This window comes from Callorhinchus milii, unplaced genomic scaffold (genome assembly GCF_018977255.1).
Source record: "Callorhinchus milii isolate IMCB2004 unplaced genomic scaffold, IMCB_Cmil_1.0 Scaffold12, whole genome shotgun sequence".
Lineage (NCBI taxonomy): Eukaryota > Metazoa > Chordata > Chondrichthyes > Chimaeriformes > Callorhinchidae > Callorhinchus > Callorhinchus milii.
This window is the reverse complement of record NW_024704753.1, coordinates 15,822,143-15,850,067: the sequence shown is the minus strand read 5'-3', so window position 1 is coordinate 15,850,067 and position 27,925 is coordinate 15,822,143. Positions and strand designations below refer to the sequence as shown.

At 42.4% G+C, this 27,925-nt stretch overlaps 2 protein-coding genes across 8 annotated transcripts; one reads left to right on the top strand and one right to left on the bottom strand.

Moving 5' to 3' along the window:
• Window positions 1-257: 257 nt before the first annotated feature.
• cfap100 (cilia and flagella associated protein 100) lies at window positions 258-15,200 on the bottom strand. 2 transcript variants are annotated; one of them, XM_007890369.2, is made up of 17 exons: window positions 15,164-15,200; window positions 13,553-13,680; window positions 13,337-13,431; window positions 12,404-12,481; window positions 11,859-11,962; window positions 10,147-10,339; window positions 9,445-9,512; window positions 8,042-8,205; window positions 7,370-7,450; window positions 6,941-7,122; window positions 5,675-5,765; window positions 4,724-4,826; window positions 3,916-4,067; window positions 3,384-3,519; window positions 2,733-2,935; window positions 1,946-2,039; window positions 258-818 (listed from the first exon to the last, which is right to left on the bottom strand). In XM_007890369.2, exons 3-17 carry the CDS (start codon window positions 13,395-13,397, stop codon window positions 705-707), a joined length of 1,824 nt encoding a protein of 607 aa, XP_007888560.1. In that variant the 5' UTR covers window positions 13,398-13,431; window positions 13,553-13,680; window positions 15,164-15,200; the 3' UTR covers window positions 258-704. The 2 variants fall into 2 exon arrangements, with proteins under 2 accessions (XP_007888560.1, XP_007888561.1); XM_007890370.2 differs by lacking the exon at window positions 15,164-15,200 and adding an exon at window positions 14,566-14,601.
• A 735-nt stretch (window positions 15,201-15,935) lies between these two features.
• On the top strand, window positions 15,936-27,095 carry LOC103176683. 6 transcript variants are annotated; one of them, XM_042339743.1, is made up of 12 exons: window positions 15,939-16,147; window positions 17,562-17,813; window positions 17,951-18,012; window positions 19,159-19,276; window positions 19,921-20,022; window positions 21,299-22,095; window positions 23,191-23,267; window positions 24,203-24,310; window positions 24,996-25,213; window positions 25,316-25,384; window positions 26,009-26,104; window positions 26,400-27,095. In XM_042339743.1, the coding sequence occupies exons 2-12, from the start codon at window positions 17,614-17,616 to the stop codon at window positions 26,653-26,655; spliced, it is 2,103 nt and encodes a 700-aa protein (XP_042195677.1). In that variant the 5' UTR covers window positions 15,939-16,147; window positions 17,562-17,613; the 3' UTR covers window positions 26,656-27,095. The 6 variants fall into 6 exon arrangements, with proteins under 6 accessions (XP_042195682.1, XP_042195677.1, XP_042195681.1 ...); XM_042339747.1 differs by having other exon boundaries at window positions 15,940-16,147; window positions 21,491-22,095; XM_042339749.1 differs by having other exon boundaries at window positions 15,942-16,147; window positions 21,299-21,645.
• Window positions 27,096-27,925: the final 830 nt, after the last annotated feature.

The window sequence follows — 27,925 nt, the reverse complement described above, 5'->3', positions numbered from 1 at the left end:
TATTATTTCAATAGAATGTGCAATTGTGATTTATGTCAAAAGATTGAGATCGTCCTATGAATGATTTGTCAAAAGATTGAGATCGTCCTATGAATGATTTATCAAAAGATTCTTACCCAACCCATCAAAAAAGTGATGGTATCCTGCTAATGTTTAACGGTACAATGACAAAACAACGATCACAAAGATGTAAATGCTCAAAATTTGAGCCAAGGTCCAGAAAGTTCACAGTCTTCAGGAAGAAACATAAAGCAGTGTAGTTATCAATCATTAATATTTATTGTACAATAATAAGCTATCATGTCACAGATACTAAACTGGGTCAGTGTTCCTATTGGAAATCTATTGAAATGGTAATTCTAAGCCATTCACTTACATCACTTAAAAGCACTTTTTTATTTTAATAATTAAAACGTTCTGCTATTGTTTCTCGTCCATCTTCCCAAACTTCCATATCTAATGGCTAAATTTTGTATATCGGTGAGTCAAAGGGAACCCAAAGCTAATGGTCATTATCCATGTGATGCGACTATGTTAAGAATGTAGGTAAATTCTTGAATTGGAGGAGGGGAAAGAGAAAAGGAATGAATTTTTCTTTGCACCTTCAAAATTGAACGTTCTTGTAAACCATCGCATCCAACAATTCTAAACCTACTTCAGTGAAACAGACCACTTAACACATTAACGTGATCCATTCAATTACACTAAGTGAAATAAAACATACTTTCTTCCTTATCTTTATCTACGTCGTCTTGGTTCTTCGTCTCCTTTTGCTTAAGGATAGGAGGATGAGATCGGAACATGAGCTTCCTGCTAACCTGTGAAGACGAGCGTGGAAATTGTTTTTAGAAATTTGCTTTGGTTGAGTTAAAAAATTGATGGTTCTGTGTTCAAATCACAGGGTGCAAATGCATAATTTGTTAGAAATGATATTGCAAATATTTTATATCCAGAGGCTCTGAATACAAAAGTGAGGAAGTGATGACATTGGTTTAGTCACAGCTGGAATGTCATGCAGAGGTTTGGGGCCAAGTTCTAAAAAGGATATTAGCTCTGGGGAGGATGTAGTGTTGATCTAAGAGGAAGATACTGGAAAGGTTACAGCTGTGCAGAGGTTAGGAATTTCTGTTGGAGCAGAGAAGGTTGAGGGGTTTAAAATAAAGAAAGAGTTTGAAAGAAATATCATGGAAAAAACGATAGACGAGGATAAGAGTCCCTAACCTTTCCAGTTGTGGCTATAAATTGAGTTCATATCCAAAAATATCTGGGTGGGGGGTGAGAGAAGGGCAGACGAGGGAAGCAGGATCTCCCTGGTGCTGAATGAGCTCTGAAGAGAGATAGATCCCTGGCAGAGCCACAATAATTATTGATTGTTGACTAACCCATTTGAACCAGCGATCAGAACTTGGAGGTTTGTGTGTGTAAAAAAAAACAGGCCATTCAGCCGAACAAGTCTATAAATGAGTGTTTATACTCCACATGAGTCTCCACTACAGGTCTACTGCAGCCATGAATATTAACTTCAGCATCTTCAATATTTAACTGTTTCTCTACTAATTCATGGTTTGTTTCCTTTTTTGAACAGGGTTGGACTGAATTTTTATACCTCTCATTGCCGTATCATCTGCTTTCCTACCACACCACACCCCCTCCCCCCACACCTACACCCCCACAATTTTTTTAAAAATCTCCCACAACCTGCATTTCACTATATTCTGGCTATTTTCTGCCTTTTGTTATATCCAATCCTATTAGCTCTCAATTTGCATCTTGATCTCTTTAGGGACAGAAACTCCAAGCCCAACATTTTATTTTTGATAGACTATACCCAGAATATTGACCTATTTTTCGTTTCTTTCAGATGCTCACTGATCTGCTATGTGACCACCCCCCACCCCCCCCCCCACCACCACCCAGTTTATTTTAAGCGAGTGTGAATTAATACCTTCTTCCGGTGATCAGTCTGGGCTCTTATCAGAGCACGCTGGAGTCGTTCCTCCTGCAGCAACTTTTCTTCCCTCAATTTGTCCTCTCGTAATCTGTTACAAGCAACAAATGACCTCTTAAAATTAAAGCTCATGTATTTCAGAAATAATGCGTAGTTTTGCTTTTAATAACATCCTCTTGTGCTCAATTTCACAGCCAGAATCCCTTTGGTACAATAGCCATTCAGCATTTGTGAACATGGATCATACCTTGAAGTAATCGCTCTATGGCTCAGTTCCACACCACAAAGTGAAATGGCAGATAAGACCTTGGTTTTAACATCTCATCAGAAGATTGGTGTCGCCAACATTAGAGCAACTCTCACTACTGCGTTGAAGTGTCAACCCAAAATAAGAGAAATATTTAGAAACATCCCAATTTTTAAGGAATATAATAGTTATGCTATTAATGCCATAAAGTAAGTAAAGTAACAAAATAAATATGGCATTACAGTACAACTCTTTGTTCACACCAGAGGTATAGTCTTAAGACGTTCGAAGACGTGATAAGGTGTTATATCAAGTGCAAGGATTATTATATTAGAACATAACATAAGAATTAGGAGCAGGAGTAGGCCATTCGGCCCCTCGAGCCCATGCCCCGCCATTCGATAAGATCATGGCTGATCTTCAAACCTAACTCTAATTACCTGCCCTATCCCCATATCCCCTAATCCCTCTGTTTTTTAAAAATGTATCAGTCTCAGCCTTGAGGTATATATATAATATAATTGTGGAATTCATTACCTTGCTCTTCTTTCCTTATCTTTCCTTTTCTCAGCAGATTCTACTTTGTCCTGAGGGATCTTCTCAAGTTTGTCAAACATTTCCTCCAAGTGGTTTTCTAAGTTTGTCAACATCTGTAGTGTTGTCATGTTGGTATCATTGATGCCAATGCAGGTTTGATACACTTCCCCTACTTTCCTATTGAGAGCGTCCAGCAGCTGATCCTGTAAAAGACAAGTGTTTAATTCCAATTGAAATAAGCGTCATCCATCAGAGTTGATTCTGAGTTAAGCACTGAGTTAAAACTTCTGACGTGGTACTTGAGATGACATCAGAGAAAAGGTTGAGGAGTTGGACTTGTTCTCTTTCGAAATTAGATTTTTAAGTGGTGTGAATTCAGGATGACAAAACTATGAAACTAATGTAACCAAATTGTTTACTATAATTTAGGGTTCAAATTCCAAGGGACATCAATTTAACATTGATAGAAATAAGAAAGATTCTTATTCCAGTGATAATCGACTAAGATTCAAGTTGCTGTTTACCCTCTTTGTAAAAAAATACTTCCTGGAGTCTGTACTAAAATTGTCCTCGTTATCTCTTTGTTATCCCTTTGTTATCCCTTCGAAGTTCAGTGCGATGTCGCATCGCAGACTTTGTGTGCTCCTGTACCTGATCCTCAATGCTGGTCTGGCTAAAGGAGAATACTTTAGCCTTCAGCTGAAGCTCTGCAGCCCTCCTCTCCTCTTTAGCGATGGCCTCAGTTATGATACTGAGCTGTTGCTTGAGAAAATCGGTCTCACAATTCCTTATTAAAAGAAAAAAAATTATAATCGGATTTTTGCATTTCAAAAAAGTCAACAAGCTCACTGGGTAAATATACTGCATGGTTCAGGTTACTTATAAAGGAGGAAAATAATAGTGTCTGATCAGGCAATGATCAGGGGTTACTGCAACTGGCTTCAGACTTAAGATTGGGAAATTAACCAGTCATTCTCTCTGTAACATGTATTTGTGTGGACATAAGGTGTAGATGATATCAGGATCAACTGTGATACCTCACGGTTGAATATCCTGACAATGCTCAATGTTTAGTCTCATACATTAAGGTTAATGCCCACTTAAGTGAGGTACCAGAGGAACTGAAGGAACGAAACATTGAAAATTTCAACATATCGTTTGACAGCCGCAAACATTTGCCTACATTTTGCGTTCTGTGTTGAGAGTCGTCTGCTTGATCTCCTCCAGGGCTTCCTCAGTCTCCTGGGAGTTCAGGATGAGTGACAGGTTTTGCTCCTCGAGTTCTGTATAAATTTGCAGGAGTTGCTTGGGATCCTTAAAGTACAACTCAGGCTCCTACATAGTCATGGGAAAGATTAGACATGAACAAAGAGAACAAACTAATTGTGTTTAATGCTTTTTCGTTGTGTTTATTACAGTCAGTGTTAGCAATGCACCACAGTTTGCATCAGACACATCCATCAGAGATTCTGACAAATCGAAGCGTTAGCCAGCTGGCCTCTGAACTCTTTGGCTGACGTCTCCTGTAAGCATGGGGCGGTGGGAGGCCATATTTATATGTTGCTGTAAATTTAAGGGGTTGGCAATTTAAATTTGAGGCACTTGCCTCGCAAGCAAGAGGACCTGGGTTCAATTCCTGGCAGGGCGAAACGTTGGGCAAGTTTCCTTACTCCACACCCCTGTTTACCTAGCAGTAAGTATAAACCCAATTGTTAGTCAGGGGGCAGATCACCTTTCTGGGGGTAATAATCCCTTCAAAAAAATAATAGTAATAATCTAGTCACTCAATCCACGACTGATTGTGGGACACTGCTGTACGCAATTAGTTGCTGCGTTTCACCCACAAAACATACAATTATATATATATACCCACAAAACATACATACATATATATATTCAATATATTCTGTGATGCGCTTTGAGATGTTTAAAAGACATGATCAGGCATTATATCAAATGCAAGAATTATTATGAAGTGAAGACACACAAACCTCATCACTGTCAGTTAGTATCTCTTCAGTTGTCTTATTCTCCATGAGTGGTGATACAACAGGTGACAGCTGGGGCGGAGGTGACTGAATGAGAGCAGAACTCCTACAAGATAATCAGACTATGGTCACAAACTCATAAACGAGAGCATGGTTAAGCTTTACTACACATTTACTTCCCCCCCCCCTCTGAAATACAGACATAAGTATTTTTCTATTCCATTTAGAATAGAATATACAGTCGCTACATATTACAGTGAAGCGCTCTGAGACGTTCTTGTGTGAAAGGTGCTATTATTGTAGGTATCTCTTAATAATCCTTGTATTTTATATAGAGCCTTATCACTTCGTTGAGACGTCTCAAAGAGCTTCACAGAATATACTGTATTTTGTGGGCAAAACTTGCTGACTGCTTGTTCATCATTTTTTTTCTCTCTTCACACCCCTCTTGCCTTAGACTGGAAGGTACTGGGAGAATCTCAGCCAACCCCAATTCTGATTTTGATATCCATCCACGTACACACACAGCAGGTGAAATGATTTGCAGGGGCCCTGACTGATTCTCTTCGAATTAGGTAAATTAATTCTAGCCAATTGTAGCTTCCCCATGGCTACCTGAGTCAACTCAGGCTGGACCAGAAAACATAGACTGCCTGGTTTGTAAGACGTAGTGCTAAACTGGATCTTTATTCATCAAACCAATGGGGAAATGCATCAAATGCATTTTTTTTAATACCACCTGTGTTGCTGATCCCATTTGCGAAATAATATTTAATCCACTTGCTTTCAGTTACCCAGCACAGACACAAACCAATCCGATAAAGAATTAAATCTCTTTTTCTCAGAATTTAGAGACCGTTTTACTGGCTCGTTTTACTGGCTCGCATTGCACAGATAAAAGTAAACATGTTTCTAGATCCTGATCGGTTTCTAGACCCGGAAGATGATGCTTACATTTTTCTAGCGCTAAATTGTCGACTGGTTCCTTTGCTTGGTATTCGTACGTCTTGCACAGAAGGACGAACTGAGGGTTTGCTTTCAGTTCCTAGGCAGGAAAGAAATATTCCAAATGTGTTCAGTAAGTTTTTTGCAGAAAGTCTCACCAGAGTTTCATTCCAGCAGTTTTTAATTCAAGCTCCCTATCTATCTGTTTTTTTTTGTTGTCTAGGTCCCAGAAGGTTAATTCATTCTGTTGTTTAATACGGTATAGGGCTTTATCATTGCTAAAAAGTCTGAAAGCTCTATGTACAATGAGTTGCTTTGAATCGCCCAAAATAAATCTCTACATTTCAAAGTAACTCATACTAAGCAGCACCTAAGGCTTTGTTATGTGGTCAGGTGCTACATTAAATACAGTCATTGTATTGAAGCAATTTCTCTCTGCAAAGCTCTGTTTGTCCCTCGTACCCCCATCCCTGGTCAGGCGGTGCCCCGAAATTCTGGAACTCTCTCCCTCAAATCCCTCCACCTTGCCCCCCCCCCTTCAAATTGTTATTATATATTACTGGCTGTACTGGCAGCTTCACTTGCAATCAAAGGATCCACTATGGAATGTAGATTGACACACAGACAGACATTTCATCTTTATCTATATCCTTGTGGGAGGACTCAGCGCTTTAGAAATGTAATTTTGTTGTTGCCGCGACTTAGCTTCGTCTGTGTTCTTTATTTTGTTCTCACCGCTCGGCTACGTGCGTGCTCTGTGACGCAAGATACTATAGAGCCACGGTCAGCCGGCAAGGCCACCGGGTGTAACTGCAGCATGTGTGCGTTCTCGTGACACACGATACCACAGTGCCACTTTGACTTGGCGCCCACCAAGTGCGACTGCAACGAAAAACGCAAAGCTGAAAATAACTCATGAGCGATAGGAGATACCCGAAAACAAATATGCCCATGTCACTTCCAGGCGCAAGATCTTTCCATTGAGGTATAAATCATGTCTCTAGGTCTATAGGTTATTGAGATCCTTCTTGAAGCACCGACAGACATTGTCATTTTGTTATTATATAAGGAAGAAGATAGATAAAAGCATTCAAGCAAGAATGTCAGCATGTTCATTCAGCCCCATTCAGTTTAAACCAAGCCCCCTCCTTGCCTCCGCAACCAACACTCTCCTTACCCAGCACCAGCAGCCCCCAAACCATAGTGCCCCTTTGGAGAATTCATTCATCCCAATTTGCTAAATGTATTCATTGCCATTTGTATGATGCTACCAACGTTTTGAAATTGGTGGGGTTCTGGTCCTATCTTCACTTGGGTTATGGGTAATCATTCTTGATTGGCTACGCAACAGTTTCTTCCTCTCCTTGTCTTCCAGCCATTCCTTTGGAGACAACTTGTTTAGAAAGTCTCTGTATATCAGGAACTCCTTCAGAACCTCCTCATTCTTGGAAATTTCACTGCCGGGATAGAGAAATGAAACAAACTTGTAGCAACCTTTAATCTTGACCATAAGAGAATTGGAACCAAATCCTTTCCAGTCCTTATCAGACACCAACATTCTGAAGAAGTGGATCCCTGGATAACATTTTCCCCTCTTTACGATAGGGATATGCAGACAAACTGTCCCTCAACCTGGTGCCTTGCTGAGATTTTCTAACACAGCATATCCTAATGATCAAGTCTTGTGCATCTAGGGGTTCTTACCTTTTTATTCCCATCATCTGGGTTGTAATTCTCTTTATTTCTGCAACTTTGTCCATCTTTAATTTGGTTTCTTGCTCAGCACTGTAAATAAAACCCAACACAAAATTGAAGCAGCAGAAATGTACTAGCTCTTGTCTCTACAGTACAATAAAACACTGGGGTTTAAAATCTTGTGGATTGTAGGCATCAGGTAAGGAGTTCCCATCTTAAGATCTTGGGGGAAAAAAGGGAGATGAATCTTGATTTCAACATAGTGACAGGAAGAGGATGTGGGAAAGTATACTTGTAATAAAGGAGCAATGAGGGGGGATAAGGGAGCAATAACATTCAATATAACTGAGAGTCTGCAATGGAAGCGATGGTATAATTGAGGTTGATCTCCCCGCACAAAATCCCCCCTGGCATTTCATGTCTATGTAATCTAGAGCCTAGGTAATCATAAATCAGCTTTATGAGCTGTATTATTCCTTGTATTATTTCTGATTGCACTGTGCAGCTATGCTGCCCAATATACAATAACAGAGGTTTACAAATAATAATAAATCCTTCCATTTAATATAGCGTCTTACCAAGTCGTCGAGATGACTCAAAGTGCTTCACAGGAAAGTGAATTGACTGTATATTTTGTGGGGTGAAAAACCTAAAACTTTACGTATTAATTAGTTTTATTACATTTTCATAGCTTCTGCTGAGTTCCTGTCATTCTCTTTCAAGAACTCATCAAACATGGCGGCGTCTTCCTCCAGGTATTGCTCGGCTTTCTCCAGTTTCTTCTCTTCCGCCTGTGCAACTTCCTCCAGCTTCCTCATCTCCTCTCGTTTAACAACCAGTGAGTACTGGAAAATAGAACGGCCAAGCCAACAATTCCATTACCAAGCCCAGAGAATATTTGGCCTGATTCCAGTCTCCGATATTCCAATTATTGTTCCCTACTGCACGGTTTAATAACAGGTTTGACCACAGCAGTTTCACAAACCAAACTGGGGTAATATTTTAGGTTTAAACTTAATTTGCTAACTTGTGGTTCGCAGGAGTATTGATATCTAGTTCTGTATGTTCCAGAAACTCATTTTTCTTTTATTTTGAACCCAGACGAAGAGCCAATTAGAACGAAACGCTTTGTTTTTATGGTAAATGTAAGATAAGAGTTTTGCATTTTAGGCTCAAAAGGAGCTCAGCAGGCTCCAGCCTGCTCCAGGTGTCCTGCCCTACCGCCTTGCTCCCTGTCTTGCCTCCTTCAACACACGACTCAAGACCCTCCTTTTTGACCGTGCCTTGAGCTGCCCTCCTACCCGCTCCTCTGCCCTCGCTCATCCCAATCCTGCCCCCCACCCCCCAACGCTCGGGTCCTGATCCTGACTGTTCAGCACCTTGGGATATCCTCCCGACGTGAAAAGCGCTTTACAAATGTAATTTTGTTGTCGTTTCTGTCGTATTCCGAAAGGGTTCACCCACCCAGTCCCTACTAAAAGGCTACGTTAACAAATCCATGGCCGGGTGAAATGTTAATCTGGTGACAGCTATCTGAAATAAAGTTAAATCCCGGTGCCAAGCAGAACCCAACTCCCCCTATTCCCCCCTTCAAATGTTATCAGTAACAAGGCCCACAAATGAATAATGGGTGAGGTACAGGAGAGTGTCTGGGATCTGTGGACCTGTATTCCCCCACGAAAAAGGGAAAATGAGTCAAACACATACAGAAGAAGAAAGGAACAAAATTGTTGCCCTACCAACCTGCCCACTCCCTCCTTTCGGCAAGCACTGGCCTGCTTCATGTCCCCCTGCCCTGCCTGCCACACCATCGGCAGCTGGCCTTCAGCCTTTCTGACCCATCCTCTGAAACTCCATCTGGAGTCCCTTCACCTCGCCCCCTCCCTCGCTTCCCTCGGGGTCTGTTTCAAGACACTCTTCTTTGACCATGCCTTCGGACATCTTTCAACCTCCGCACCCCCACCCGACACATACACCGAATCCAACCCCCAGCTTGGGTGCAACCTTTTGACTGTCCAGTGCCTTTGGAACGTCCTCCCATCGTGAAAGGTGTTATATAAATGCAACTTGCAAAAATGAATTACCTGGAGCAGAAACATTTCCCTTTTCTTGTTGATATAATCGTCCAAGCTTTCTTTCTCAATATGACGATCTGAAATAAAAAAAAGAAAATTTGCGAACCGAGCCATACACACAAACTAGTTTGCAAACTGGAAAAGAGCAACTTGGTCTTACGTGGAGAAAAACAACTTGTGTTGGTATAATCTGCAGGCCAGTCTTATTCTGGCCAAGCTAATTGCTGCATCAATCCAACCTCTGCATATGATTGAAGGACCACGTCCAGTCCTAACCACAAATGGATTCTGACATAATAAAGCTTTAGTTTGTTTCATGAAATTTCCTGAGATAGAACCACTATAACTCCAAGCAGCTCTGGTTTAGGAGACTGTGGACTTTTCTATGCCTCCAACTCTTATTGATGAGCCAAAAGGGCTGACAATTAAGCTTTGCTAATGGTGGACTTGTCCCTGAAAGAGATATATTTTACATATTATTTTCAATCTTGAAATAGCAAAGGGCTGAGTGGAACCACTGGGATTCCAACACAGTATCATCTGATCCTGGTTTGAGGATTCTGTTTCTGAACTTTCAGTGATGCTCACCACATTGCTGAGATCAGATGCTCAGCACAGATCCTCTATAAGTGAGGTGGGCATTTGAAAGGTCTGATTTAACCATTGATGGGCTTTGAAGAGAAGATCTGACTCTCTTCCTGTTGAAATCACCTTTTGTGAGATTAATTTTCCAGGAAGGATCATCCTTGAGAGAGGAGAGTTTATTTAAATTGGCCTCTTCTGATGTTAGGGTTTCAGGATCACCTTCCTTTAAGAGTCTTCGTAGGTTGTTGCGTCTGGTATACACTTGAGCTGTGTATGTTGTTTTCTCGTGGATTTTCAGATTCTTTTGTCTTTCTTGCTCCTGTGGGGGAAAAAGCACACACAAAGATATTTGATACTGAACAAATCAAAGGCATTGGAGGCTAAAGGACAGATGAACTCCTGAATCCCCTAGGTGGCTCACACTCAGACTACCTTCTTTACTTACTTGTAGCCCTCAGTATAACTGCTTCTCTGAATGAATGTGGATTTACGTCAGTCTGGCTCAGTTGATAGCGCTCTCAACTCTGAGTAAGAAAGTTGTGGGTTCAAGTTCCATGTTAGGACTTTGATCTCATAGTCCAGGCACACCAGTCTCAAAAAGTTAGTTTGTAGGTGCAGCAAGCAACTAAGAAGGCGAACGGCATGTTAGCGTTCATTGCAAAAGGTTTAGAGTGCAAGAGTAGGGAAGTCTTGCTGCAACTGTATAGGGCCCCGGTGAGACCACACCTAGAGTATTGTGTGCAGTTTTGGTCTCCTTATTTAAGACATACTTGTCCTAGAGGGGCTGCAGCGTAGATTCACTCGGTTAGTTCCTGGGATGAAGGATAGGCTGAATAAACTGGGGCTGTATTCTCTAGAGTACAGAAGAAGGGGAGATCTTATTGAAACATATAAGATTCTTAAAGGGCTGATAAACTGAGGGTCTGTTTCCCCGGTGGGAGAATCTATAACCAGGGGTCACAGTCTTAAAATTAAGGGTCAGCCTTTTAGAACAGAGTTGAGGAAACATTTCTTCACTTAAAGGGTAGTGAATTTATGGAATTCACAACACCAGAAGGCTATAGATGCTCAGTCCTTGAACATCTTCAAGGCTGAGACTGATAGATTTTTAAAAAACAGAGGGATTAGGGGATATGGGGATAGGGCAGATAATTAGAGTTAGGTCTGAAGATCAGTCATGACCTTATCGAATGGCGGGGCAGGCTCGAGGGGCCAAATGGCCTACTCCTGCTCCTAATTCTTATGTTCTTATGTACACGTTGGGATTTTTTTTGCATTGCATTGTCTGATGTACCTCCCTTCGGGTCAAACATTGAAAACAGATCCTGCCCATGACTGTTCAGGTGGACATTAAACATCCCGCGGCACTGCTCCAAAAGAGAAGGGAGTTTCTCCCGCTGTCCTGGCCAACAAACCTGGCAAATAAAAGTGATCATTCACTTCCAGTCTCTTTGTACGACTTTGCTGTGTGCAAACTAACTGCCATTTTCACCTACAAATATAGTCATCAAACTTCACAGTGAATCATGTGAAGTGCTTTGAGTTGTTTCTCCCAACGTGAAAAAGATACTATATCAAATGCAAGAATGGTTATTATTCATAGATGTTGACAGAGCTGGAATTCATCCATACCCCCAGTACGAGTTAGCAGCTTCGGGCGAGGAGAGAACAGTGGCAATAAATAAATCTATGCAGGTTCTGGCTCTTTTGCTGGTGAGGTACATTGTGATGCCTTTTTTGAAATCTTTTGAGAAATGAAGAAATGCGCCACATCTATTATTTCGAGAGATATGGGCTTTTGTGAGAAAAGTCGGCCGCAATCAGGGTGTGAGCTCTACCTTTTGCTTCTGTTGTAATTCCTTCTCCCGAAGCAGAAAAATATCAGTGTCGGAAGCGAGTTTGAAAGGATTCTTGTCTAGCGACTCTGCCTCATTTTCAGATACTGTGGAAAAAAGATAGAGGTCCTTTTATTTCAAGGGAATGCTACCAGTGAAAAGCATAGCACACTCATTCCCCTACACTATTTTTATCCCCTTATAATCTGTGATGTGGAAAGGCCAGGTGACCTGGGATTTATTGCTCATCCCAATTTACCCTGAAAAGCCATGGATGGGCCTAGTTTTTAAACCACTGTTCATAGCTGTTTGCCTTCATCCCTAGTTATCTTTCTCTTCTGCATCTCTCTTAAATCATTTGCCTTCAATGCCCCTGCTTTCAATCGTGCCCTAAAGACCCACCTCTCAACAGCTTTCCCTATTCCTGTTTTTCATTCAAACCCCCCCAAAAAAATATTTTTACAAAAATAAAATAAAGAGCAAGAAGCTGAAAAAAACCCCAATGCTTTGTGCCATTTCCGGCTGCTGTAGCCCTCTGCTCCGGTTACCTTTAAACTTGACGCCTTCAATCTTTGATGATGGGTCTGGGGTCTGCTGCCTAGACTGGATCAAACTCAATATCCCTCCTTTAACAAGTGGGCAAAGGAAAATACCGCATCATTAGCATCTGTAATAACTTCAACTGACACAATGCTGCGCAATTTTACTACATATTTAAGATGCGGACAGGTAGACAACGAGACAGACAGAGATGGACAAAAAAAATACTAGGGAAACCCCCAATGGATTGCTCCTATGCAAGATGCTGGGAATTAGGCATCACATCAGCAATGGCAAAGACCCTGATGTAGGTTGGCAGGAAACATTTTGGGTTTCTGCAATCTTTTTGTGGCTGAAATTTGCTGAAAGAAATCGCAATCCGCCTGGTGTTTTGCTTCCCAAGTTTTTGTCAGATTTTTCCACCCTATTTCTGGCTCTTCGAAATATGTGACAAAAAGACAGAGGATAATGATAATCTTAATCCTCATGTTTGATAAAGTGCCTTTCATGTCAAGAGGACGTCTCAAAAGTGCTTCACGTGAAGTACAATAACAACTTGCATTTACGTAGGGCCCTGCATGCAGTGTAGTGTCTTGGAGCATACGTGTAGTGGCTGTGTTTTGCAGGGAAATAATAGATCCTGGATGTGAGAGAACTAAATTTCGCACAGGTACGATTGGAATTGCTTTTCTGATGTTGAGACTGAAGCAAGAACCCTGTATTTAGCTCAGCTGGATATCTGGCCTGTGACGGAGAACTTTACACTGTATTTCGCTGTGTGTATCCTGTGATTGCTTGAAGGTGATGCTGGGTAGAAATGAGTGTTCTGGTTCCCCTGCAGTGTCATCCTAACAAATTACAGAAACAAATGCCCCCAAAATACCTTTCAGAAACTTTCGAAAAAAGTTTGAAACGGAGGAAAATTTTGTACGGGTTCTTACTGGAGGGTGTTGTTCCAGGATGAGGAGACATTGAAGATTGCGGAGACATGGGAGAGGACATGTTACCACGAATGTGCGTAGAGCTTCAGTTTGGACTGAAATGCAGAATGAAACGGAACGTTAGAATAATGGACCGAACCCAATGGATCTGTTGTTCATCTGAGCTCCAGGGCTCCAACACTGCAGGTGAAAGGCTGTAGTTTTCATTTTTGTTACCTGTGGACAGACACGGACAGGCAGACAAGGGGACAGTCCTTCAATCCTAACGGATTCTCTGTAAGTACTATAACTCTGCCGCTCTGCGCACCACGTATTGCCACAAACGGGCCATGGCAATGGTCTTCCTGAATTTGGGAAAGAAAGGAAGATGCAGACTGAGTTTAAAGGGCCTCTCATTCCTGTATCCGCTCTGTGTGTGCATGTGTGACATTAAGTTAATGTTTACCTGCACAAAACCTATTGAGAGTACAGGTGCCAGCACATTTTCTGAGTTAATTTCTGATGTCAGGCTTGTGTCACAAAGGCTTTGGTGATTATTTAAATACACAGACACCTTCCCCTCCACCCTTCCCCATGCAGTTATCTCTTCTTAACTGGGGTGGCTGTAGTAATACTAAGCTTCGTCAGTACACCTGGGTTCAAGATAGGAAAAGAAATGAACCCAGGTGTCCCAATCCCAATGGCTCCTGTTAGAAAGTGCATAAACTGGGGTGTGTTCATTACTGTGCAACTTCCTTGGTTGGCCCAGCAAAATAAATGTTTCTTTTCTATAATTGAATATTTCTTGGTTTGCTGACATAAATCAATGCCATTTTGTTATTTCTAGGATTATATAATATTAATAATCCTTGCATTTGATATAGCACCTTATCATGTCTCAACGTGCTTCACAGAATCTACTGCAAAGTGAATCCGACTGTACGTTTTGTGGGCGAAACCTGGCAGCCAATTGCGCACAGCAATGTCCCACAAACAGTGGTGGATTGAGTGACCAAATGATTTTTCTTGAGGAATTATCCCCGGAAAAATATTTCGCCCTGCTGGGAATCAAGCCCAGGTCTTCTCGCTTGCGATCCGGACTCCACTTGTTGTACTAAGCTACAGGATTACTGTGTCGCCATCTTATTTTATTTTATCACCACGTATTATTCCCGGAGTGCCGTTTCAGAGAAGCGCAGGCAGTTCTCTCGGGTGTTCCTGATCTACCTTTCTCCCTCATCCCACTTCACCTGGAGGAAAAGACGGGCTTGTTGCTGCCTGCGGCACGTGGCCGGCTGGCGCCCGTTAAGCGTCGCTGCGTCGTCCAGCGAGAGAGCCCTGAGGTGCTCTGGATCAGGTAAAGGGTCGAAAACAACAACAACAACAACAACAACGTGCGCTTACGTAGTGCCCTTCATGCGGTGTAGTGTCTCGGAGCGCTCAGCGGTGGCGGAGCCTGATGCCGAGCCGGTGGTGAGGGTGGGGGTGGGTTTGTGCGTGTGTGTGTGTGTGTGTGCGTGTGGGGGGAGGGAGGCGCGAACGGGCAGAGGCGACCTTAGACCCGGTCGACGAGGGAAGGTCTTCGGTGCAGATGGGAGTGCACGCCGCCACTTCGAGGGAACCAGGCGTCAGCGAGGAAGGTCGCTGCGCGCGCAATTGGCCGCCGCCTTTCGCCCGCGCAACACGCACCGGCACCCCTTACGGCACCCTCCGGGGTGCACCCCGGGAAGCGCCTCGGGACCCCGCTGCAAAAAAGACGTGGTCGGGCGCTGCAGCAAATATTAAATAATATTCATTACTATTAATGATGATGATGATGAGGATGATTATAGTTAGTGTTATCGTTACCTGATTGCAGCGTCTCCTCCACTCCACTCACTCACTCACTCACTCAGTCACTCACTCAGTCACTCAGTCAGTCACTCAGTCAGTCAGTCACTCACTCACTCAGTCACTTAGTCACTCAGTCAGTCAGTCACTCACTCACTCACTCACTCAGTCAGTCAGTCAGTCAGTCAGTCAGTCGCTCGCTCGCTCGCTCGCTCGCTCGCTCGCTCAGTCAGTCAGTCAGTCAGTCGCTCAGTCAGTCAGTCAGTCGCTCAGTCGCTCAGTCAGTCGCTCAGTCAGTCAGTCAGTCGCTCAGTCAGTCAGTCAGTCAGTCGCTCAGTCAGTCAGTCAGTCGCTCAGTCAGTCAGTCAGTCGCTCGCTCGCTCACTCGGTCACTCACTCACTCGGTCACTCACTCAGTCGCTGCCTCACGAGCTCCGGGTGCCTGTGTTGACCGGTTGCCATGGAGACGGTCGACCGCGGTTGCCGTTGGCAACGAACTCGACGCCTCCGACGACAGCAGCAGCAGCAGCAGCACGTCACCAGGCCCTTTGTGACGCCAGTGGGCGGGCGGGCGGGGGGAGGGGGGGGGAATGGATGAACCCAATCAAACCGCCACCGTTCAAACTCCGTCAGAAAACTGTTTTCAAGTTATGTTGTCTGAGGTTATATCCGTTCAGTCTATATATATATGTATAGAACGTCAGAAAATGCGCGCGGCGATATCACCCGCCCCCCGACCACCCCCCCCCCCAGTGGATGGTTCCGGGTCAAAGGTCCCTGGTCTTTGACGGTTGGTCTGTCTAACGGCTCTGAGGGCAGAGAGGCGCGTGAGCAGAGGGTTCAAACCCCCCCTCTCCCCCCTCCTCTCCCCCCCGGGGTTTGGTCTCAGGCCCCGGCTCTGGGGTTGCGTTCGGCGGCGGTTTGGGTTTAAAATTGCCGTCGCCGTTCCGCCGACTCACGATGGTGAAATGGCGGCTACAGCGTTCCTAACAACGGGCCGCGGTGAGTGAGGGAATGAGGGGGGGGGGGGGATGGAGGAGGGGACGGACGGAGGGAGAGAGTGAGTGTGGGGGGAGGGAATGAAGAAGGGGAGGAGAGAGAGAGAGAGAGAGGGAAGGAAGGAGGGAGAGAGTGATGTGGGGGGAGGGAATGAAGAAGGGGAGGAGAGAGAGAGAGGGAAGGAAGAAGGGAGGGAGAGAGTGAGTGTGGGGGGAGGGAATGAAGAAGGGGAGGAGAGAGAGAGAGGGAGGGAAGGAGGGAGAGAGTGAGTGTGGGGGGAGGGAATGAAGAAGGGGAGGAGAGAGAGAGAGAGAGGGAAGGAAGAAGGGAGGGAGAGAGTGAGTGTGGGGGGAGGGAATGAAGAAGGGGAGGAGAGAGAGAGAGAGAAAGAGGGAAGGAAGGAGGGAGGGAGGAAAGAGTGATGGAGAGAATGAAGAAGGAGGAGGAGAGAAGGGAGGGGATGAAAGAATGAATGAATGAATTAAATGAAGGAATGAATGAAGGAATGAAGGAGAGAAGAGAGGGGGAGGGAACAGTGAGGGAGGGAATGAAGAAGGGGAGAAGAGAGAGAGAGGGAGAGGGGAGAGGGGGGGCTGAAGAAAGGGAGGGAATGAGGTGTGAAGACCGAGGTAGGAGGAGAGGGAATGAGGGAGGAGCGATGGAGTGGATGGGGAGGGGTGGGGGGTGGGGCGGAGGATGGCAAAGGTGTAGTTTTTAAGGTGGGTTTTGAAAGCAAAGAGGGAGGAGGGGAACGAGGCGGAGGGTTTTTTGGGGGAGAGTTCAGAAAAGTAAGTGACTTAAAGTTTGCCCCCACGATAGCAACAACAACTTGCATTCACGTAGCGCCCTTCCACGCAGGACAGTGTCCCCGGGCGCTCGGTTACCCGAAATGAGCCTCGAGTCAGTATTAAACCTACTGCGTGTCTCCCCCCCCCTCCCCCCCGCTTCGTCGTGTCTCGCTGAGCCCAGTTGTCCCCCCACCCATTTCCCCCCCCCAACTCCTGATAACTCATCACTCGCAAGAGAAAAGGGCTCAGTGACAGGCTATCCAGAGTGGCGACGAAGGCATATATGTACAAATAATGTCAGCATATAGGGACATTGACAATATGATGGAAGTGGACAAGTCAGGGGTGAGTTATCAGGAGTTTACTGTATAACCTCCTATCAGCTAGTTTCTAAACAACAATGGTAGGAAAGCCTGGGGCTTTAAATAACATCTAGAGATCTGAGGCAAAGGGAAAGGGGGGGGAAAAAAACACTTTGTAAAGAAATGTGCAAATGAAAAATCCACAATGGGTGATTTGTCTCTATTGAATAGTCCATCTCAAGATACGAGCATATTGTCACCTTGAAACCACATAAAAATATCATTTTAGCATTCCTCAACATTTTAATTGTTTCTCTCTGTTTAAAGTTTACATTGTGTGCAGAAGAAACTCAGATAAACCAAACTGAACAGCACAATAATGCCCGAGAAAACTAAACGTGGCCGAAAGCCTTACCTCACACCGTCTGAAGCAAAAAGGCGCCGTTTGGAACGTTACAGGGAGAGAAGAAAGCGCTACATTAATTTAGGTGCTGAAGTTGAAAAGTGGCGTCAGTTGAAGGAGGAATTGAATATACCCAGTGATGAGAATCTCGCTAAAATCCTTATGGATTACTACAGGTGTAATATTTTCATATTTTGAAACCTTTGTTTGCTGTACTTTAGTTCTTTCATGTAGTTTTTAAATAAAAAATTATTTAATGTCTGCATCCATTAATCAACATTTTTTAATGAAATCTTTTTCCAATTTTCGGCAGATGTGATGGTGTTTCTCTGTTAGATACAGCTTCAAAGGCAAGACAAACTACTGTCGATAAAGGTTAGTTGTAAAAATATACTTGTATTTACAAATGTAATAAATATAAAACAATGTAAAAAAAAATGTAAATGTAGCAATACATGTATAAGAAGTAATAAATGTAGCAGAAAACATTACATTAGACGACAGTGTACAAAAAGATGCAACATAATAAAGGGTTCGGATAAATGTCATATCAATCCCAGAAGATGAGTTAGTCTTGAAACATAGTCCATTTGGATTGTGGTCCCACTATGTACAGTACTGTATATCATATATATATATTTATACAGTGTCATACCATAACTTTGACATTATTTTAGTTTCTTCACGTGTCTAAACGTTTTATTTCAAATTGGCCTGAGTTAATTTTCAATTAGCTTTATCGTAGCTTATCCCTCACACCCCACCTCCTCATGCATTGCGTACTGACGAGAATATGCAAGTCGCTTCTCCCCCCCGCCCCCCGTATGTAATGCAGAGCAGTAAGAATTATGGAATGGGATCACTTGCAGCTTAACTGGATTCACCCATTTACTTTGTCAAATTTGCTGCTCCAGTTGTTTCTGGGGCTACTCGGCTATCTAGTCCCAGCCCGTAGTATAGGTAACACCAGACTCTTCCCCCATCCCTTGTACAAAAAGAACAACAAATTGCAATTGCATAGCGCCTTTCAGGTCGAGAGGACATCCCAAGCTGCGGGATAGTCAAGGGTTTGCACCAGAACTACAGGCTGCAGTAAAGAGGGATGGAGGGCAAGGAGATGGTGGTGGGAAGGTGACCAAAGGCGCAGTCTTGAGACAAGCTGAAGGAGACAAGGGAGGGGTTAGTTGGAGGGGCTCCGGGATGGAGTTCTAGAAGGTGGAGGCAGAAAGGCTAAAGGCCCAACCTCCGATGGTGGAGAGGGCAGGGGATGTGGGGCAGAGGGAGTGGAGAGGTTAATAGGGTTTTAGGATGTCACAGAGGTAGGGCTTTAAAGTTAAGGACATGCTGAACAGAATAACAAATTTCCTATTACTATAGTTACTTCTATATAGAGAGAAGAAGAGGCTTCTCCCAATTTACCCTATAGAGGTCCAATATGTCCAACAGATAATAATAAATGCTGTTGAATAGATTCATATTTTTAAAATATAGGTTAACGGTAAATTGTGTTTTATCTTGCAGGAAATGATGATAGCACATCCACATGCACATCAATAAATGAGAGCGGACAGCCACTGCGTTCCACAACGCTGAACAAATTACCTGAAAAGAAGATTCCACAAATAGATTCCCCAGCTGGGTAAGTTTTTTCTGTGAAACCAGATTGGATTATTAATGCAATAAGATAGTTTTCCCTTAATGTAGCCATTTTAGAATATTGAGTGTATATGGACTGGTAATTGGTAGTGAGTGATTGTGATTGGGAATATTTACTCGGTAATTACAGTATACCTTATTCTCAAGCGCTCCGGGACGCTGCCCGGGTGAAAGGCACTATAAAGGCAAGTTGCTGAAGTTGTTGTTATTCTGCAAAAGGAATAGAGAGTGAATTGAAATCATGAACAAACAAACAAATTACATTTGTATAGCACCTCTCATGTCGGGAGGACGTCCCAAGGCATTGGACAAGCAAATGTGAAAACTTCAATCAAGGGCCTCAGAGCCCAGTTTTCTGGTATGAAATATCCTGGGATGACCATCAGTGAATAAAGTGGCACGATTTTGTTGTGTAGTACTGCTCCGTTGATTGATATCACATCAGGAATTGAACCCAGAATCTTGCTCTTTCTAATAGGGTCTGTTCCCTTTTCACACAGTCATCAGGGGACACAGTGTTCATTTCCTAATTGTAATACATTCAGTTGAATACAAACAAGATATGTCATGGTGGATGTAACTGGCCGACTTCAATTCAATTTGTGCTACATGATTTACCTGTTACAGATTATCTATTGAACATTATGATACAGAAACAGATTCCACTGAAGATAGTGTGGAGTCTGCTGAAGAATTTGTAGAAATGACTAGTTGTCTTGGACCAAACAAGTAGGTATATTTTCCCATAATAATATTCTTTGTTCAACACTGACCAGATACGGAGAGGACTGTGTTATCTGTACATTTTTTTATGCTGGCTACTTTTATTTAAGGAACTGCAATCAAGTGGAAGGTTTTCATAACTAAAGGAAATGCTGAATTTGTTTTTGAGTAACTTTGATGTAATAGATTACTAATAAATCCTGCTTTAAACATGAGAAACATTAGAAAGTCACTCCACTAAAACTGATCTTAAAACTAGGGTTCTCCAACCAATTGTTAGTGTATTCCAGTCAATCCACCCATCTCATGTCCTATCTCCTTAATCCCTAGATATTCTTACATACTGTACTTTCCATTTGAACAATTGATTCCTCCCTCTACAAGTTTTGTAATTTATCCAGATTTGTATTATCTATAAATCCATTCTCTCACCTGACTGACACAATAAACTCTGACAAAATATTTGATCTTGATCCCAAACAAATTAGCCATTTGGCCACCAGCAATGCTAAGAGTAAAGATTTTTTTGAATCAGCCGCATGAGTCACGAGTTGGAACACTTACTCTTGGCCATTACCAGTGAGATTTATTTTTCGAACAACTTTAAAAATGTTGCTACTCCGTGTGAAGGGCGTATCTAATTGCAAGTTGTTGTTGTAGTTGTTGTACTGCAGGTTTTCACCCTCCTGTTTGGATTGGAGCCACGTTTTAAAAGAAAAACCAGAGCAGTGATAAAGGACACTGATTTTTGTTATCCTCGTGGCTTGTATTCTGAGGTTTACTCCCCCTGATGATTGAAAATTTGTATCCAGGTTTTATCCAGAAATTTCAAGTTGATATACACTCAAAAATCCCTCTGCTCCAATCTCAAAACAAATAGCAAGTTTAGTGTATTGCACTTTCCAACTGACAAAGTCCTGCGAGAGACAGGTTTTATGGCATTCCCTTTTTAGTGATAATGTGGCTAAAAGTCACAGCAGACTGGATAGGAATGTCTGCACAAAACGTTTACTTCCCAGCCATCTCTTGCCCAGCAGTTTGAAAGTATAAAACACAAAAAAGAAAGGAACAAATAAGAAATTATGGTATAAAACACAAAAAGAAGGGGACAAATAAGAGATTATGGTATAAAACACACACAAAAAGGAACAAATAAGAGATTATAGTAAAGGCATCATCGTTTATAACATTTACAATTTAGTTACTCTTTGTGGAAGTTCCTTCCACTTATAATTTAGATTTGAATATACAGTTATAAATCTAACTTGTCATGGCTGTACAGTTTTGTAGGGACTGGGCTAAAGAACAGTGCAGTTGAGGAAGAAGTTTTAAACTTTGAGGAAGATCACCCAGATGAAAATCTTTGTGGAGTAGAGGAACCTGTGCCAATCTCCAGTAATGCACGGTTAGACAAGAATATACACGCGATGAGGACGGGCATTGTGTTTGACGCTTGCCTTATGTCCTTGGCCAGAAAAGCATTCAAGCAATGCGAGTGGCGCAACTGCAACAGCGAATTGGATCTGGAACTGAAAGTGGTGGCAACGGCAATGAAGATCATAACTCGGTGTCGCAGTGGCCACAAGTCTGTCTGGTGGTCACAGCCGTTGCTGAAAGAAATCCCTGCCGGTAACTTTCAATTGGCATCGAGTATAGTTTTATCAGGAAATAACTACCGTAAAATCGCGCTCATGTTGAAGTTCATGAACATGGTTCCCATCGGACATCATTCATTCCTCCAAATCCAGAGGTTATATGTTTTACCATCAGTTAGCGACTATTGGAAGAAAATGCAGATGGATATTTATAAAGAGATCACAGATCCTATCGTAGTTTTGGCCGAGGGTTTCAACAATAACTCTGCTTTTCCTGAAAAATATTTTACCTACACAATGATGGACAATTTCACCCAGAAAGTTCTTGAAGTTCAAGTCATCAATGTCAAAGCAAAAAAGATGAACAATTCGAGAAATATTGAGAGTTTATGGTTTCAAAATGCTCTTGAATCTTTGACACGGAATAACATATGTGTTTCTGAGGCGGTTACTGAACCCAATGCAGAGATTTTGTCATTAATGAGTAAGTATTAGAGATCTTGTGTCCTAGTTGTGAAAGAATTGCTAATTATAATACATTGATGTATCTGATTTCTACAAAATCGAGGCTACTGTGTCTAGTATGCATTGTGCATCATTGATGCTGTCAAAAGCTGTCAGCAGTAAAGTGACTCATGGAGTCCTGTAGCTCGGTGGTTAGAGCACTCGTCTCGCAAGCAAGAGACCTGGATTCGATACCCGGCATGGCAAAACTAGGGCAAGTTTCCTTACTCCACACGCCTATTTTTACCTAACAGTAAGTAGGAACCCAGTTGCTAATAATAATTTCTTCTTCAAAAGAAAATCCACGACTGTTTGAGGGACACTGCTGTCGTGTTTTGCCCACAAAAAATATACAATCAGTTCACTTTACAGTGTATTCCGTGAGCGTTTTGAGATGTCTCGAAGGCACTATATCAAATACAAGGATTATTATTATTATCAAAAGCAGAAAGCATGATTCAAAGCCCGTTCCGAACTGTGTTGGTCAGGAGCCCAGGCGCCAAGTGACAGTTTTTAACATTATTAAAGATTTAATTCTTTAATAATGTTAAAAATCCTTTCCTTAAATACCCTTTGGACCACCCACAGCTTTTAAGGGACCATTTTTGAACGCAGGCCAAATTAATTTGAATCGTAGTGGTGTGAATTATCACTTCAGTGTGTCTTCAGAAGGGAATTCTCCAGCAGGAATTGCTGTACCTCAAACCCTATTTATAATAATAATGATCTTTGCATTTGTAATAGCACCTTATCACATCATCAAAATGTTTCAAAGCGCTTTATAGAATTTACTGTATAAAGTGTGATTATTTGTAGCCGAATATTGCAGCCAATCGTCATGTCATCCACAACTTGTACTTACATAGCGTCCTTCAAGCGGGGCAGCATCTCGGAGCACTTAAACAGCCCACAAACAGCTATGATTTATGCTGAATTTCTCACAATGATTCAGAGCCAAAAAGCACCATATAAACCAGGCAAGAGTAATTAATTTTACCTGCGATTGAAATTTGAGGTACATCTCTGTCTTATTTGTACAGTACTTGCTATTGATATTGTTACATTTTCTTTACAGAACTGAAATTCCCACACATTCTTCACCAAATGGACATCTGGCACGGCATTGAAGCTATTAATAAGAAATTAGAAAAGGTAATCCCAACCCAAACAGCTGCTTCATTTAACAATTGATGCCTTCCTTAGAAATATGTGAAAGAGGGGAAAATCATTGGATAGGGATATCCCTCCCTCAGGCCACTCTTGTGGTCAGTTTTAGAATACAAATGACTGGAGGCCTTAGGATGTAGATCCAGAGACAAGGAAGGCAGTTAGCACAGAGAGCCCCAACAGATGTTTCTTTTTAACAAAAAGTACAAAAAATTAAAATGATTTTTGATAATCTATATTTAGAAGAAATTGTTTTTCATTTGAATCATCAGCAAACCATTAACAATTGTCTTAATTTTCCAAAAGTCTCTTGAAATGTTACAAAACGTCAGACTTATAGGAATGGATAAAGAGCATTCATGACTTACAGGTGTTGATAAAGAGCATTGCTCAATGTTGAGCAGTGATAGTTTGCAGGAAGTTGAATTGGCTACAAATTGCAATCAAGGAATACTGTAAAAGAAGAAAACTGGACGCAAGGAGTATTCAAACTGGAACATTTTGCTGTAACATGAATTTAGTGACCCGCTGCTGACTCCAGTTCAGTGCAGCTCACAGCACAGGAATGTTATTTTTGCTGCCATAACCCCAAAATGTAAAACTCTGGATTTGGTTTGAAATACAGTACTCACTTCTGGCCACAGTTCTAGAAATTCCATAGTAAATGTGCATTCCCTGCAAATATAGTGTAATCGCATTTACTGAAAAAAAGTTTATGTTTCTCAGTTATGGAATAGAATGCCACCCAGTGCCTCAAATCAAAAGAGAATTGGATTGATTCTGATTGAATAATGAGTGGATTATGTACCTGGGTTGGATCAAGTACTTAGACCTGTAGCAGAGCGAACTGGATAGGCTGAATCATCTCCTCGTTCTTGCTTTTCATGTGTCCTAACACCAATTCCCATTCTACTTTGCAGCTAATAACTAACAAGGTTAACCAAAATCTGCAGCCATGGATAGTGGATATTCTAAACCATTTCAAGTACTGTTGTGAGCATAGCAACGATGATGCCAATATCTTGATGGTGAGTGAGACTTGTGCCCTGTTGACAGATATGGGAGGAAGGGGATGTAGTAAAATCCAGGTTTAGATTGTAATCATCTTTTGGACAGGATTTCTACAATGCGCAATTTTGACTGATTTTGTTGAATTGTGAAATTGAGTGATTTACAGAAACCCCATCATTGAATTGCTCTAATAGTAGTGAGTTATATTCCACAATATGACATTGTAAAAATTCAGGTATTAGTTGAAAATGGTCCAAAGCTGATAAATTTTAAATGCTTCAACATGTTAAGTTCAATTCCAGGCAGGGCGAAACCTTGGGCAAGTTTCCTTACTCCACACGCCTAATAATAATCCCTCCAAAACTAAAAACAATAATTAAATTGGTCATTTTCAATCTACGACTGTTTGTGGGACATTGCTGTGCGCAATTGGCTGCCGCGTTCGCCCACAAATATACAGTCAATTCAGTTTACAGTGTGTTCTGTGAAGCGCTTTGGGACGTCCTCCCGACGTGAAAAGCGCTATATCAAATGCAAGGATTATTATTATTATTATTAAGGCGCTGTATCGAATGCAAAGATTATTATACTTGCAAGATTCTAATATCGACTTATTTTAAAAGGCTTTTTGTTTTGACAAATCAAATGTTTGAACCACAAACTCTATTGCGGTAAAACTAACTCTGAATGAATTGGTCAAAGTCTCGTTGGCGCAGTTTTCTGCACCACGTTGTGAACGTGCACGAGTGGCAGCTTGGCGATGGAGTCACTGGAACATCATGCGAACACAAATCTCTTACAACTGAAGGTAGTGCTGCCAAGAAGTGGATCAAAGCGGGTTCAGCAGCACACACGGCCCTAAGGGAGGTGATTTATGACAAGTGGCTCGTCTCCCACCTGAATTACTTCATCCGCGCGAGGTTTGCTTTTATTATATTTTTATTGATTCAAGTAACCATTGTTATATCATTCTGTACCGCATTTGCTCTTTTGTATAAAGACAATGTTTCAATAATTTGCAGGGTAGCAAATGAACTGGAATCCTTTAATGATCATATTCAGATGTATATTGGAAAGAACTTCAAATATGAGTAAGTAAGTAAGTAAGTAAGAATCAGCCAAAAGCTTATTTCTTTGATATTATTCATCAACAGGCCAGTTACATTCTGGCATTCAGTTTGGCAACAAGGAGAGTTATAGAAAAGAACATTCTGCAGAATTGCCTCAAAATCCTTTAGTTATCAGTATCTGTTGGTTGTCCCCTTTATTGTTTCTAATCCTTTAAATAACCCACAACCCAGTGTCACTGGAATGGAAACAAATCAAGGCAGTGCTATACAAACAGCTTCTCCCTGATTGCTTCTAACCAGCAGCTCTAAAGCATGAAAAGCAGTAACAAGAAGTAATTGAGACAGGAGCGGTAAGTATACAGATAACTGCTTTTGTAACCTTTAGGATTATATGATAATTCAGTGGAAGATATTTTCCTTTTGCTAGAAATAGATCTAAGAAAAACCTTCATCAGAAAGCTATGGAAGTTATTGCTATGGTTAATTAACACTCTGTATCTCTGTACATATAATGCTGAAGACTCTCATTATTTATCTTAAAGATGAATCATTTTTAACTCGTGGTATTAAAGGTTGAGGGTCAGTGTCAGATTGCTGCCTCTATTTTAGTTGGGGTATTTTTCAGTTTGTTGTTTCTCCCTGCAGATACGATGGATACAAGATACGGAATTTGCTTGCAGTAATTGATTATAATTCACACGTTAACCGTGAATACCAACGAAACGCTGATGGTGAAATAATGTGAGTAAATCAGGAAAGGGAATACACTGCGTAGGCTGTGCAACAAATATATGCAATCAAACAAAGTAAACAGTTGAGAGTTTTATGAATATATTTAACAGGGCTCAGATCTGGGTTTAACTTTTTTGTGGAGTGAATTTTATGCTCGGGGGGGGGGGGAGAATGAAATACTATGTTTCCATATTGTGTCAACATCAAGTGCTCCCAGTTGAGGTGTAGTACAGGTTAAATGCAGATAAGCTTCTCTGAGTCCTCCACCTTTAAGGACTGATTTAAAGTTTTCCTTTTTTCTCAGCTACTGCCGAATGTATTCAAAACGCACAAAGCACTACAGAGCTATACCCACAAAAGTCCAGAAGCACTACCGCTACATCCAGCAGCTGATGAAAGACCTGTTCACCCGGCCCTTACGTGATACCACAAGTAAACCAGAGGCAACAACAGTCACTTCCAAGCAATACCATAAAAATGTAAAATCAAAACCATCACCAGCTTCAATCACAACTAACATTTATCAGCTATGTAAATTGTCAAACCGGCAGATAATGTGAGGGTCCTCAAGGTAGTAGTGCATTTTATGCAGGACTGTTATATCTGTTTGAATTATTTTCATGGTTTTTTTGCCTTCAAATTGGAAGAAGGAAGAATCTCAAGGTAAGGACCACTTTTAGAAAAAGGAAACCACGTTATCAGTACTTTTCATAGAATTAAGCGGTAGGAAAGAAATCAAATCAACATCCTTTAGTTCTGTCTATTTAATTTTCCTCAGGTTCTGCTATTCATATGAACTGGGTTGTTGACTAACCTAATTGCTAAAGGGATAGAATTCCGATAAGTGGAGGTAGTACTACAATAGAATACAAAATTACATTTGTAAAGTGCCTTTCACGTCGGGAGAACGTGCCAAGGTGCTGAATAAGGTTCTACCTCCCTGATCCATCACCCGAGCAGGGTGGGGGGGTGGTGGATCAGGGAGGTAGAAGGCTGGCCGAAGGCATGGTCGAAGAGGGGCGTCTTGAGGTGTGCCTTGAAGGAGGCAAGGGAGGGAGCAAGGCGAAGGAATGTGGGATGGAGTACCAGAGGGTGGGGCCAAGGAGGCTAAAGGCCCGACCACCGATGGTGGGGGACATGGAGCAGGCTGAAGTCTGCTGAACGGTGGGAGCCGAAGGTTGATGAGGGGTTAACAGGTCGGAGAGGTAGGAGGGAGCAAGGCCATAGAGGGCCTTGAAAGTGAGGACAAGGATTTTGAACTCGTTCTTCTGAGGGATGGGGAGCCAGTGGAGCTGCGCAAGGTGTGATTGGATCATGGAGCCTGGTGTGCAGAGAACATGAGTGGGAGAGTGCTGGATGATATGCAGCTTGTGGAGGGAAGAGTTGGGAAGGCCGACAAGCAGGGCATTGGCATAGTGGAGCCTGGTGGTGATCAAGGCGTGTTTGAGGGTTTTGGCGGCCTGAGGTGTGAGTCTGTGGCGGAATTGGCGTAGTGGCACTGTTGCAAAGGTGGAGAAAGGCAAAGTGGGTCATGGCACGGATATGGTGGTGAAAGGACAGTTGAGGGTGGAACAAGACCTAAGTTCCTGACTACTTGGAGTGTGTATCCATGGATGCTGATGCTGCCAGTGCCTGAGTTGCAGAGGCGCTGAAGCGAGCCAATTAGTAGAGCCTCGGTCTTACTGACGTTTAACTGTAGAAAGTTGGCTGTCATCCAGGACTTCATGTTAGACAGACGGTCTTGTCAGGACATCAGCGGTCCTGATGTCAAGGGTGGAGGCGGATAGATAGAGTTGGATGTCATCTGTGTACATGTGGAAGCTGCCCCCA